General features: G+C 45.1%; 1 protein-coding gene and 1 long non-coding RNA gene across 2 annotated transcripts; one reads left to right on the top strand and one right to left on the bottom strand.

Annotated features, from left to right (window-relative positions):
- Positions 1-8,561: 8,561 nt before the first annotated feature.
- LOC135899245 (prostaglandin reductase 3-like) lies at positions 8,562-10,502 on the bottom strand. The gene is made up of 2 exons (XM_065428523.2): positions 9,929-10,502; positions 8,562-9,709 (listed from the first exon to the last, which is right to left on the bottom strand). The coding sequence occupies exons 1-2, from the start codon at positions 10,280-10,282 to the stop codon at positions 8,933-8,935; spliced, it is 1,131 nt and encodes a 376-aa protein (XP_065284595.1). The 5' UTR covers positions 10,283-10,502; the 3' UTR covers positions 8,562-8,932.
- A 1,472-nt stretch (positions 10,503-11,974) lies between these two features.
- LOC135899246 (uncharacterized) lies at positions 11,975-13,425 on the top strand. The gene is made up of 2 exons (XR_010563568.1): positions 11,975-12,979; positions 13,044-13,425. It is a non-coding gene; the product is annotated as an uncharacterized lncRNA (long non-coding RNA).
- Positions 13,426-14,345: the final 920 nt, after the last annotated feature.

Here is a 14,345-nt window from a genome sequence, read left to right as displayed (position 1 = left end):
GTGCAAATGCGTGCATCTCTGTGACTGTCCAAAGCTTGTTTCACAACCAGAACACACTGAGTAGCAGGTGTGCAGTAAGTAGCAGTAAGACAGATGACGGCATGTGCACTCTGATGCCGTTATGACATCATGTAGCACATTGTCTCCTTTTGTTGGTTTTGATGGCTATAATTTCCACCAAGCAAACTCCTGAAGTGAGTTGGCGCTTTTTCAAGCACAGATATGTAATATTGTTCCCACATGTCAAGTATTTTTGAGAGCTCGTGTGTACAATCTTATAGTATTTGCAAACACCACAAAACTTCCCAAGAAATTCAATATTTTTGATCTATTTTGCTGCTGTGGGCTGTCAATCATGCTGAAAATGCAAGAAATTTGTTTTCAGTGGACAGACTTATTTGTGCCAGAAGGGATTAAATTATATGTGCAGTACAATGCACTTTTAAAGAACACTCAGTTGGTATTTGGCTACTGATTACAGCTTACAGCTTGAATTATGTCATGAAGACTATTCTTTAATGCATAGATGTCAGCATATTGTGACCTATGAGCCCTTCTTTTTTTCCATAAAATAGAAGTGTTTCAGTTAAATTTGCTTTATTACCAACTCGGTGTTCCCTTTAAAAATGGGCCATACTGTACACTGTTAAGCAGTTTTCACAAAGTTGTACATGTACCATTTTTCAGAAACATGGCGATGTTGCTTAGCTAGGAGGGAACGCATTTAAAAGGCAAAAAATAGCATCAAAGTCTGAAACTCTCGTGTTTTACTGCAGCTCTTGAGACTATAGATATCTTATGGTTCTTCGAATATCTGCAAGCCCACGCATGGCATGGAGAATAACGTCCCTGTATTCAGTGAGCTTTCTATGAGCCTGACGGTTCACGGTTACCGTAGTACCTGAATTCACCTGTCCACTTGACGTTGCAGGGCAAAATAAAATATGTAATGGTTAAGAGCTGTGCAGCTAATGGCTCGCAGCATGACTCTCCATACCTGCTCGTGTTATGCCTACAGTGTGCGTGTGTTTATGCCTAAAAACTTTAGCATGACTAGTGTAGACTCTAGCTTGTTCCTTTTAACCAAAACCAGAAGTGCACAAAGGAAAAATTACTTTACAAATGGACACATTCTTCAGTAGTGACAGCTAAGCCAGACATGTCACACTGGTAATATTTAGAACTACAGAAGTGTTGAAATGCAGGTGTAGACGAAGTGATTAAGAGCAGCTGAATAAGGTACGTTGCTATACCAATGTTGACAAAAGGACTTGTCAGTGACGACTACATGATGAAGCATTGGCTAAAGAAACATCCGTTGTTTGACCACTTTGTATTTCTAGAGTTATTCGTCTATGGGGGAGGGGGGGGGGGCATTCAGGTGATGACATGGCATATAATGCTACAGCTGCAAGCTCTAATCACAGAGCTTCAATGGTCCTCATTCTACATTTACAAGCCCACATGATAACTGTCCATTCCATTCTGCCAAGGGCTCACTGCTGCTTCGCAAGCAGCTTTTGGGAAGTTAAGCTAACCAAAACAAGAAAGGCCTTCCTCCTTTTTGCTGTGCACAGTAGTACATGAAAAACATGTATATTATGGCATATTTTGGGGAAAGTACAAGAAACTGGAACTAACCCAGAGGTAAACAGCAATGGGATCTCCTTTGAGTGGGCTTCAGTTGTGCAGTTGCAGTACATGCCCGAAACTATTTGAACAGTCAGTTTTAGTAATTTACTACGAGTCAGTTTCATAAGACTCTTGACATGCACCACCACAGGTAATATGCTGGCAAAAAAAAAAAAAAGAACTCTTGTGCGAATTGGTCTTCGTTAATTCTTTCATTGTTTGCTGAAACACCTGGCATTGTTTTCAAAGACAGTAGATTGGGAAAGCAAAGGCAACAGTTGCATGTGCTCTTGACCATGTCTTAGTTTCCACTAGCAACAGCCCTATAGATACAGTTACTTCCTTCTCTTTCAATTTTGTTAGTTATTAGCGAACACTTGGACGTATGTTGCCACAAACTGATGCCTTGCAACCTTCAAGCATCGTAATTTTTATGCACAGAAGTGTAGCAGTTGAGCCTAGATTAAACGAAGTAGTTGGGTGCAGACTAAGTATTTAAAGATGGGGTGGCAACTGCTCCTGTAAGGAGCACAATGCTTGCCAGGCTTAAAAGGTTATTGCGCGACATAAAAAACGACACGGACGTGAAAGAAGACGACACACCAAGCGCAAACTTTCAACTAAGTTTATTGTGCCACTGCGTCATTTTATACATGGCATGCACGTAGATCGCGCATGCGCTTACACGGAAATGAAGTGCGAAATCATGTAACATGGTTACGTGTCGTGTGATGCCGCGTCCAAGTAACGCAATTCCTTTTCTGTGAGAGCTAGAGACGGGAAGCTGACACACGCATCACCCAATTTTGCGATCATCTGTGCTTCAGATATCTCACGGATGAGCTGCGTGCTGCCACGGGAAACAATCGTACATTGATTCTCAAGAGGTTTGCACCCATGATCGCGACAGTGGATCGCCAAGAAACCGCCAGAGCCGTTTTTAACATTGTTACTGTGCTCACGGAGCCGATCATTGAGGCAACGCCCAGTTTGTCCTATGTATTTCTTGCCACATGAAAGCGGAAGGCTGTACACCACCCGGTGTACACACTCGACAAACTTTTTCCGGTGATGCTTTCTGCATTTATCGGAAGGGACGGCATTCGGATCCGTCAGCCTGCAAAGCCTGCCGAGCTTGTCGGGAGCAGAAAAAACAACTCTTACATTCGCTCTTTGGGCAATCTTTTTCAAGTTGTGGGAAATCCCGTGCATGTAGGGTATGACACTAACTTTAGGGCGTGTGCCAGGAGGGGCATCGGCAACTGACTTTTGCGTACTGGATCGCGCTTCTCTTAAGATGCGTTCCGCGACAGACACTAGCACCACCCTGGGATATCCAGCCAAGGACAACCGTAAAGTTTGCGCTTCCAAGCTTGCGTCCACAACATGGCAGCAAGACTTGCTAAGGGCATTCTTGAAGCACAAACTGACAATGGCCCGCTTAACAAGCTTAGAATGTGCGGACGTATACGGCAGAAGTGGTTTGTTGGCTCGCGGCTCGTACGACCAACACGTGTGGCAGTCCTGAAAATTCAGGCGAAGATCAAGAAAACGAAGAGACCTATCTGCCGGCAGCTCATGAGTAGTTTGAAGGGGGGCTAAGCACTTCTGAAACGTTTCTAACGCTTTCTTAGCTTCCAGAATGAAGGCATCAGAAGAGCAGTCAATGAAAATTAAAAAGTCATCAACGTATCTAAATGTTTTAAAAACTGCAGTGCCTTGCACTTGTAAAGAAATGTCATGGTCTAAACAGGATAAAAACAAGTCACTAAGAATGGGAGCAATGCAAGAGCCAATACAAATGCCGCTCTTCTGCAAAAAACATTGGTTATCCCAAGTGATAAAGGTGGAATTAAGATAAATCTGTAAAAGTTCTAAAAATTGACTGCAAGACATGCCGGCCTCATTCTGGAAGGAAACAGCACCATACTTATCTATACATTGCTCAACACAGGACAGTACGCTTCTATGCGGCACGCAAGCTTGGAAGCGCAAACTTTACGGTTGTCCTTGGCTGGATATCCCAGGGTGGTGCTAGTGTCTGTCGCGGAACGCATCTTAAGAGAAGCGCGATCCAGTACGCAAAAGTCAGTTGCCGATGCCCCTCCTGGCACACGCCCTAAAGTTAGTGTCATACCCTACATGCACGGGATTTCCCACAACTTGAAAAAGATTGCCCAAAGAGCGAATGTAAGAGTTGTTTTTTCTGCTCCCGACAAGCTCGGCAGGCTTTGCAGGCTGACGGATCCGAATGCCGTCCCTTCCGATAAATGCAGAAAGCATCACCGGAAAAAGTTTGTCGAGTGTGTACACCGGGTGGTGTACAGCCTTCCGCTTTCATGTGGCAAGAAATACATAGGACAAACTGGGCGTTGCCTCAATGATCGGCTCCGTGAGCACAGTAACAATGTTAAAAACGGCTCTGGCGGTTTCTTGGCGATCCACTGTCGCGATCATGGGTGCAAACCTCTTGAGAATCAATGTACGATTGTTTCCCGTGGCAGCACGCAGCTCATCCGTGAGATATCTGAAGCACAGATGATCGCAAAATTGGGTGATGCGTGTGTCAGCTTCCCGTCTCTAGCTCTCACAGAAAAGGAATTGCGTTACTTGGACGCGGCATCACACGACACGTAACCATGTTACATGATTTCGCACTTCATTTCCGTGTAAGCGCATGCGCGATCTACGTGCATGCCATGTATAAAATGACGCAGTGGCACAATAAACTTAGTTGAAAGTTTGCGCTTGGTGTGTCGTCTTCTTTCACGTCCGTGTCGTTTTTTATGTCGCGCAATAACCTTTTAAGCAATGGATTACCAACTTGCCCGGAATGCTGCTCTCATTAAGTTCTTGCCAGGCTGAAAGAGCAAGGGACAGAGAAGGCACAAAAAGGAAAACAAGAACTGAAAAAGGAGATGGCGGAGTTGAATGGCCTGAAGTGCTCCTGCATGGCACTCTGTGAAGCTCGCATGCAGATCGCACAGGAATGTGCCATTAAAGGAACACTAAATGGAGACACCAAATCAGGTTAGATTAATAAATTATCAAAACATACTATTTCAAACTCCATATTTGCAGGAAGACGTTGAGTACTAGAGGAGAAAATAAAGGCCAAACTTCGATAATTTCCAACTGTTGCACCGAACCCTCAGTGCCAGTAGTACGTCGGCGTGGCATGATGGATGTCAGTGTATTTTTCAGTTTTGGTCATTGTAATACAGTGAAAGTTTCCAAATCACGTCATTCAGTCGCTGGCTCCTTTAAAATGTAATGTAGTCGACCATTAACGAATAAAATTGAACTACGCCCGAGCAGACAGCTTCAAAATCCATGACGTCATAACTTAGCTGGTGCGGGAACTTGTAAGGCAGCGTTGTCACCTATCTCTTATCAAGCCTCTTCTCGTGGTAAGAGTGGCTTTTTTGTATTGTAGAAGGCTAATTTATTGGTACAGCTTTACCTATTTTCTTCAGTGTACTTTTCAAAACAGAGATATTGTGGCGCAAACCATCAAAGGCAATCGTCAAACTCGACGAATTCTTTTTGTTTTGTAACCTGCTGCACATCGCAAAACCTTATGGGCACATCAGTAGACAGGCACAGTGTCCCTTCAAGTCTAACGTAGAGATGGACTTTGAGTGCCAACCGGTGCCTACATAGTGCAACAATGTATACACACTGCATGCTAAAAAAGAAAGGTATGTTGGCATGGGCTGTTGGTACCAAAGTCTTCTCCTTTTCTGTGCACACATCTGTTACTGAAGTACCACAGAGACATGGTCTGCAATGAAGTTTGATTGCTGGTTCTGCCGGAGTTTCCTAGAAAAGTTACTAGAGGGAACTCTGGGGCTAGTCTCAACATGAGCTGCGAGCATGGCTGTACAACCAGCGTGAGAATGGCAAGGAGTACAGTAAAACCTCATTATAACGAAGTTGAAAGGGGAACCAGAGTTACATTAATTACTTCGTATGTGTTATTGGATTTATTGCACCATGAATTTCTATGGGATTTTCAAGGGAAATTTCACTTACATTGCTAAATCCATTATTTCCCTATAATGACATTCCGACTATGTATAGATTCACCTAAACGTTATCATTCTGGCCTCAAATGGCTTCGAGACTTTGCAAGCTGATAGTTTTCAATAAAATACTGTTATAAATGCAAGAACTCGCAGTGAGCAGGCATGTGTGCAGTCTCATTTCCTTCCGAGTTCATAAAAACAATTGCATTTCTTTGAAATTTATGCTAATAAAGGTAGACAAAGCATAGTAAGCAGAGCTGCCAACCTTGGAATTTGAGAAAGGCTACACTGAAGGCCACAACATACTAAAAAATTCAAAAATTTGTTGATTGTTCACTGCTTATTAAAGGTTCGCAGGCTGTGTTGCATAGGGGTGTTGACAAAAGTTTGTCGAAATATTTACATAAAAGCTGTTGAAAATTCACTCGGTTCTATCGGGTGATGCTGCTGTCATGCAGGTAGACATTGTAATCGATGGGTCCGAAAAGATGCACCGTAATATCATGCAGAGGCTAATGTACTCCTCATTTTTGAAATTGATTTGGCTCTAAACTATGCGCAACCAAAAAAGTTCTGTAATATTTGTGTCAATGTCAACGAGCCCTAAAAATTGGCAGGTATGATAGTAAATAAGTCAGAAGAATATTTGAACCCACAAGCACAAACATCAGGCAAATCTATGCACTATCAGTCCCGCACTAGCTGAAAAATTACAGTGCCAGAGTTTTCTTTAGCAATTTTGGTAGGAAACGTATACGTATTTCTTCTTAAGTCTAGTATCAGTCTGGTGCTTCACATCCATCACCCTTCACAGATTGCACTCGCTGCCTAGAGACTGGTGTCTCTTCACTGTCACCACACTGAAATGAAGGTAGCTTCCCTGGTCAACCACACCTTTATTCTTCACATCATGACCTGTAGACAACGTATCGCATGACCCACTTGACCCTGTCATCTTGACCCTTTTTTTTTTTCACCAAGACTGCATTCTTCCATCATTCTTATATTGTGTGCCATGACAAGGTCTAGCTTTATTTAAAGCTTTCTCATCTTCAAGAACAGGCAGTCCTTAGCACAGAGCAACAAATAATGCAACCCTTCAAACTTTTAATGTGGCACAGAATTGCACACATAGTGCATAGGCCATGCACAACGTCCTCAAGTATCCAGTGCATGGTACAGTAAATGTTTGAGCAATATCAGTGGTCAATGCATGCAGTAAGCACTTATCAGAAGTGCCACATACTTATCTACACAAGTGGGTAATCCTGGCAATTCACTGGGGGACAGAACATAAGGACCTGTGTTGGTGTGTAGTGCAGATAGCAGGCCATTCACAGAGTGAATGTTTTATAAGAGATAACATGTGCTGGTGTGTATTGCAGATAGCAGGCCATTCACAGTGTGCTTGTTTCGTAAGAGATAAGATGCCCTGCACAGTCTATTTTTCTGGCTGCAGATTGATGCAACAGCAAGTACCCTTGGTCTCTGTGTGCAATTCTTCCACTGGACACAAGAGGCACATTTCTGATGCTTCCGACAATGTTGAGACCAGCTCATACTAATGGCTTCTGGTCAAAACATTGCGGTTTTGCTGCATTCACTTCCATGATAAATTTGCGCCAGTCTATACTGCCCTGCAGATTTGTTTCAGGTTCGTAAAGCAGTTATTCCTGATGCCACACTAGTGAATGGCAAAGTTACAAAAAATGCCTGTAAACATACGGGGATATAGCTAGGTGGCATTGTCAACAAAAATTATACAAAAATTGTCACATCAAGTCTTCATGCACCTGGGAATAATTTGCTTAACAAGTATGTAACTAGCCAAAGACACAAACTGTTACACATGCTTTGGCGCAATAGCTGTCATAACTATCGTGTGCTGGACAAAACTTCTGCCATGGTCTTCTCATATTCTTCAGTTCACATTGTTGTCACCGGTGAGTAACCTTGTGTAAGACCATCATGGTCAAGATTACTCACCAAGGCCCAGCTATGTAGTCGTGGCATAAAAATTTGGAGGACACCTAAGCTTTGCCTTTAAGAGTGGATCCCTGATGGCTTCTCATGCTTCCCAGCAGCTGCTGCTTATGTAATTGTAATGTTTACTGGGAAATGCTGGCGGCGAACACTATGCACGAAGGTGGGCTTTCTGGTAGAAACGCGGCCTCTTGCATGGGCAGCGATGGACGGATGGTTGGCCTAGTCAAGCTGTCCACAATAGCCTTTAGCCCATGAACCTCCCCAGAATATTTTTTCTGGGAAATAAAATAATAAAATTTGATGGATATTATGAGCATTCCCTTCAGAAAGAGGTGGTGGGTTGCGCCACCAAGCTCTTGCTATTGCCTAATATCCTGCCTATGTCAAAAAAGAAGAAAAAAAAAAAACGCTATGAATTCCCATAACAAAAGTTTCTGAACCCCTATTGTGGACTTTGTTTTTCTCCGCCTCCATTGTTTGTCATTTCCCTACTTTTCTTCCACCAATCTTATAATCGCCTCTTACTAATCTCTATTGCGGACATGTTTATTTTCCTCCTGCTCTCGCTGAACCCAAGGGCTTCAAGGAGGCCAGTGGTGCCTAAATCGACCGCTGGGCAGATATCTTCATGCTCTAATAAAACATGCTCCATCGTTTCCCTAGCTTTACCGCAGCCTCCTGCATGGGCAGCGATGTGGCAAAGGTGAGCACCATCTGGAGCAAGGAACCAGGCACACCTCTTCGTGGCCTCCAAAGTATTCGTGCGCCAGCGTGCACAAATGGCAGACACTGTGGCCGGTCTATGTATGGTAGAAATGCTGGAAAAGGGGTTTGAGGTTTTGCGTAACAGCTCTGTGTAAGTTGTACTTTGCAATTTTTCTAAGTATTTTAGCTTCAGTAATTTAATTCAGTAACTTCCTTGTGCCACATTGGGTCCGCGTGGTTTGAAATTTTTTGTCCAAATGACGTTCGGTGCTGGATGCAGGATTTTCTGCGACTCGAGGCCCTTAAAGCTATCGTGTTAAAATGAAATTCATCATACACCAGTGAATTTCAAATTGAGAGGTCAGATTTAGACATTGACTGTTGATGCCCCCTTCCAGCTCTATTTCAGCTTGCGATCTGTAATGTATTTTCCGACCCTGCTGTCCTCCACCAACTAGGCAACATCATGTGGGCGTGTCTGTGGGAAAGTCAGCTGTACTTGACAAACACCTTTCCAGAGCGGTTTTCGACCTTTTTGAAACGATCAGTTACGAGTACAGATTCGCTGGATGGTGGAGAGGTCAGTCAAACTTGACAACCACCTTGCCTACGCTCTTTCCCGAGTGAAGGTACTCCACACCGCGGATGCACCCTTCAACACCCTTCAGCTCCCCACCCTCTGCATTCAATCCCAAGTCAACCCTGGGAACTAGGCTGCCGTCCTGCAGCATCATGTACAGCTTACCAATGTACTCCTGATACAAGTGGGCATAGTCGGAAAGCAAGAAGCCCGCCAGAGTGGTTGAGCGTGCGAGCAGTCGGTAGGGCAGGTTGCGCAGATCAACATCTGGGAATGGTTTGTCACCCTGGAGATAGCCCTTAATGGCGCCTACCACTACGAGGCGACCTCGCGGACGCAGCTTCCTGAAGAGCGTGTCGAAAGTCTCGCCGCCCACGGTCTCCCAGACAACGTCGACGCCTTCGGGATACGCCTTGCCCAGCTCGGCACCCAAGTCTTGCTTGCGGTAGTTGATGACCTTCTCGCAGCCCAGGCTGCGCAAGTACTCCTCCTTCTGGTCCGAAGAACATGTGGCCACCACGCGGCAGCCGGCGGCCCGCGCGTACTGCACGGCCAGGTGACCGAGACCACCTGCGGCCGCCGTAATCAGCACAGTCTCGCCAGCGCTGATGCGCCCCTGTTGGTCAAGGCCGATCGCGGCCGTCAGACCGCTTACCAGGAGCGGCACTACCTCGGGTATCACCTGTGGTATGCGGTACGCAAGCTCTGCCCGCACGCATTGGTATTCGGCGAACGCGCCGAACTTCGGGAAATTAGTCGTGGCCACGGCGTTGCCGACCTGCAACAGTCACAAGCAAGGTGGCCGCATTAAAAGATAACTTGAAGAACTTAACAAGCTGGTTACAAGTAAGCAATAGGTTCTCCACACTTTACAAGAATACATGCATCGGCAGCGATCTTCACGGACCGCGCGTACGGCAAAGTTTACATGGCCGGCACCTCTAAAAACGAAACCGAAACCGCGCGACTGACGAGCCGTTGTGGCGATAAAAGTTACCTTAAGTCCATCGACGTCCGGACCGACCGCGACCACCTCGCCGACCGACTCAAAGCCCAGGTCGAACGGGAGGTCCTTGGACGCCCGTTCGTACCGGCCGGCGGTTGCGTTGACATCCGAAGCATTGACACCGGCGTAGCAGGTCCGCACGAGCACCTCACCCGGCCCGGGTTTCGGCGTGGGCACCTTAACAGTGGAGACTGCATCGCGGAACTTCGGCGTCGTCTTGACGCACACTAGTTTGCGATACTCGGCCGGTATCTTGCTCTTGGTAGCCATGGTCGCCCGGGAAGCACCGGCTGCAGGCGCGCAGCGAAGCAACAGCACTGCACGGGTCGAGAACTGAGCTAACATCGTGCCACCGAGCCGTTTATCAACGGATGTAAGTCAAGAGGCCGCGCGCTTCCTGCCGGCGTGCGACACTTCTGATAGCTCAATGGCAGGTAACAAATGGCAACACGGATGCGGCTGTCTCCGTGAGGACGAACGATCAGTCCGTTACAGCGCCTGGGGTTGCTGCACACGTGCTTTACACGATTATTTGTTTTTCTGTTTTGGAATTTGAAATCCCTGGTGGCGAAACACAGCAACTATTAACTGCTGCGCTAAAGTGGTGCCACCAGAAAAAAAGAAAGGAAACACATTGTACATGTGATAAATAAAACAAAAATACAAGGAACACATTTATACAAAATACTGCTACCCGAAAGAGCGGCAAAGTATGGCCGAAATATGGCGCCTTCTACTCTATCACGGAGGAAGGAAACTAAGGAGAGGCCCTACCCCCTCCGCGCGCTAGGAGAAAAGTGTGGCGGAAATGACGTATAGGTTCTCATTTTTTGTTGCTTTTTTATTTTTTGTTGCATGGTCACGCCCATAGAGTTAGTAGAACAACTCTAGAGGAAAAGCTGGGCCGGAAAAGTGGGAACCTCTAGGGCGCCGCCCTGTTGCTACTGGTCAATGTGGCCAGCGCAATTACTATTGAAAGAGCTGAAAACAAGTACAGGTCACCTAATGCTTTGTCATCTAAAAACGCATACCTGATGACTTTATGAAGGTGGAACGTTATATTAAATTTACAGAAAGCGATCGCTAAGTCCATGACTTATGTAAATCACGATGTACGCATTCATGCAATAAAGGATGACACGAATTTCGGTTTCGAATCTGTTTTTTGGTTGCATAGTAGTTTCGTACAGTTTAGGTTTGACATGCGATCGCGCGTCGACATCGGACGCTATGACACACTCGTTCGTGCCTTATGTGCCACCGAAGCCCCGAAGTGCTCTGGCATATACCTTCACATGTAAGTAAACGAATGTATCTCCTTGTTGAGAGTGTCACGCGAGTAGGCAGCTCTTGTGGTGCATCACAATCGTTTGAGAAGCGTCACATTAGTGCATTTTTATGCATGCGGAGCGGTGTTTTTATTTGCAGGTTTCCCTTCAGTAGGAAATTGCTGGACAGGCAGACCAGCGCACCGGAATTGTACTGGCGAAGCCACAAGCAACTCAAAGAATCTGTTTAATTGTTGCACTTTGAACAATCATGCTTCTACAAAGGCCACAGCAGAAAAACAGCCTGATGCCGAATATTTCTGTGCCACGAAGTAATCAAGAGGCGAGTGCCTATAATGCGGACGAAATCGAGTGCATCGAGACTTAGAACGACAGAAAGCTGAGCTAGTTGGTAAGGATTCATTATGCAAAACAGAGGTGAGGCGTGCAGACAGGACACAAGAGTAGAGAAGTGGGCGGCGCTTGTGTTGTTTGCTTGTAAATACTCTACTCTCGTGTCCTGTCTGCACGCCTCACCTCCGTTTTGCATAACGAGTGCATCAACCCACATATTGATAGCGTAGGCGTTTTATTAACTGTGTAATGTTTCCAACACTTCCTTGCATGCCATTTCATGTGGAATATATTTTCTGGTCACAAATGTGTGCAGCGAATCTATTTGCATGATCGACTCCGCGCCTGTGGGACCGTTCACTTGCACTTGATGCTGAGTCTTTTACATGTATCCATAAACTGCAGATATGCACATCAGGCCCCTGCGAGCATTTTCAAAATTCAATTATTTTAGACAACAGGCACATATGCAATACTGACATAATCCCGAATACCACACGTTTCCCTTTTATGCAGATATGCAATGGCAAGCCCTTCCATGTGTTCCAAAAGTAAAATTTAAGCTCTAAATTAAAGAAGATATTTCTAGTCAGAAACAAGCAAAAATGGTGACTGCAGAGTATCAGAAGCCCAAGGTACAGAAATTGTGAGAAGTGTCGAATGATTTTAAGGAAAGAGTCGTATTTGAAAATGCAAGACTCTTTAGTGGAGGTCAAGCAAGTCAATATAGGTAGAATACTCTGCAAAATTATGCGAGTGAGGGGATGTCAAACAATGGGTCAGGAAATGCATTGTTTTTCTGCAAAACAAAAGCTGATTGCCATTACATAAGTCACTTTAGCATCATGATAAATTCAGAAATAAACCAAAAAACAAGACACGCAAAAATAAAAAAAAAACATTTAATGATGCTCTCTCCACACTGGGATAAATAAAAACAAACACATCACATCTAATGTGGACATATCAGATGCCTTGTGAAACATAAAGGAACAATTCAGTTTCGAGCTATGGCACTTGCCACATAGATGTGGGGGGGCCTTGCACCAATAGTGATAGTTACCACTGCATTTAGAAATTGAAAGCATTCGTGCAGACAAGGATGATTCTTTCTATTCTTGGCTACCACTTCAAATGCCTCCACCAAGTGTTACAATGCTGCACGCAGCCATACTAAGGATCTCGCAGCAACACCTGCAGGTAAAAAGCAGAAGCAGTCAAAGTGCTGGTGTGTTCTGGACACTATGTTTGAAAACATTTAGGCAAGAAGAGTGCAAGAAGCAGACATAACAACTGCATTTATTTCCATAATTCCCCATTTAAATGGCCTTTTCTTTTTGCTTAGACAATGCCTACGCCTAGCCACAGCAGCTCCCTCATACAGACTCCGCAAGCCAAGAGGCCGTGGAGCCAAATGCAGGTAAGAGGCAATAAGCAATAGCACTGGTATTGACATTCATCTAATTTCTTTTTATTTCGTTTAGGCAGCCAGCACACCTCGAACAGCCACCTTGACTGCGGGTGTGTCACCCTAGTCGCCAAGGAAACATTTGAGGGAAAGTGACAGGCAATGTGAACAGCCACTTCTCCATGTAAACAATACTCTTTCTCTCGGATGACTCCTACGCCTCGCCACGCCAGCACACTTGTGCACAAAGATGCCGCAGAGGCACGTGCAGGTCAGAGGCAAGAAGCAGTGGCACTGGTGTCGACTTTTACCCAATTTCTTTTTCTTACACTGAGGCAGCCAGCACACCTCGAACAGCCACCTTGACTGCGGGTGTGTCAGTAGATTCCTGTTGTACATATGCTCATAATAAACTTCAGTAAACTTGAACTTCATAATAAACTTGAAGGCAAATGGGACATTGATGCATTGTATTTTTTAACATTTATTGTACACATACAATATATGTTATACTTTGCAGTGCTACAGAGCGTATTTTGAAGCTTCCCCCTATATTTTGCACCTTTAATTACGTATGTGTTGTGTGGCCCTCAATGCAGTTCACGTTGTAGCAGCTGCTTTGTCTGTATCACACATTGGCTTAAGCTCGTGATATCCACATACTTCTCTCACATATACAAAATAAAGTTCTATGTAGTCCTCAAGTGTTACAACAAAATATGAAAGTAAACAATCTGATCGTGGAATTGTGTTTATTACAGTGATTCCTATGACAGTTACTGACAAGTTGACAACTTGAACTGGTCAATCGGTCCATAGCCTCCTCTATTTTTCAAAAATAAAGGAGGCTATGATCCGTCATGGCAAGGAATTGTATGTATACATAAAAAAGGGGGTATGTGTGTGTGTTTGTAGTGGGGGTATAGGATTAGGGCGGTACGAAAAAATGTACCAACACCGTCCTCTAGACCCATTCCGTTAAGGTACCGTAACAAAGCGTATTATGCATAAAGTTCGTACAATGAACTCTGATATTACTACACACGCCAGATGACGCGAGCTACATTTGTCATGAGGCATTCGCCCTCCATATTATTTTGGTTAATCTTGCTCCCTGCACCGAGGCAAAAGAAAGATCATGGGCGCGGGTGCCTTTAAAGTATCTCGACCTTGCGAGGCACTGCTGCGCGTGCCAGGGGAGCTGTCCGTGCGAACACTCCCTGGCACACACCTGCCACGGCGGCACCAACCGATGTAACGTTCTGCTTCGAGCTTTGATCCCCCCACTGTCCCTTGGGTGCCCTGCAGTTCCTGCACCGCCTGCTTTATTATAATCTCAGGCGCTCTCCTGAGACTTCCGTTTGTCGGTTACATGTGC

The sequence above is a fragment of the Dermacentor albipictus genome, chromosome 5 (assembly GCF_038994185.2).
Source record: "Dermacentor albipictus isolate Rhodes 1998 colony chromosome 5, USDA_Dalb.pri_finalv2, whole genome shotgun sequence".
NCBI lineage: Eukaryota > Metazoa > Arthropoda > Arachnida > Ixodida > Ixodidae > Dermacentor > Dermacentor albipictus.
The sequence above is the reverse complement of the archived record's forward strand: the minus strand, read 5'-3'. Positions and strand labels throughout refer to the sequence as shown.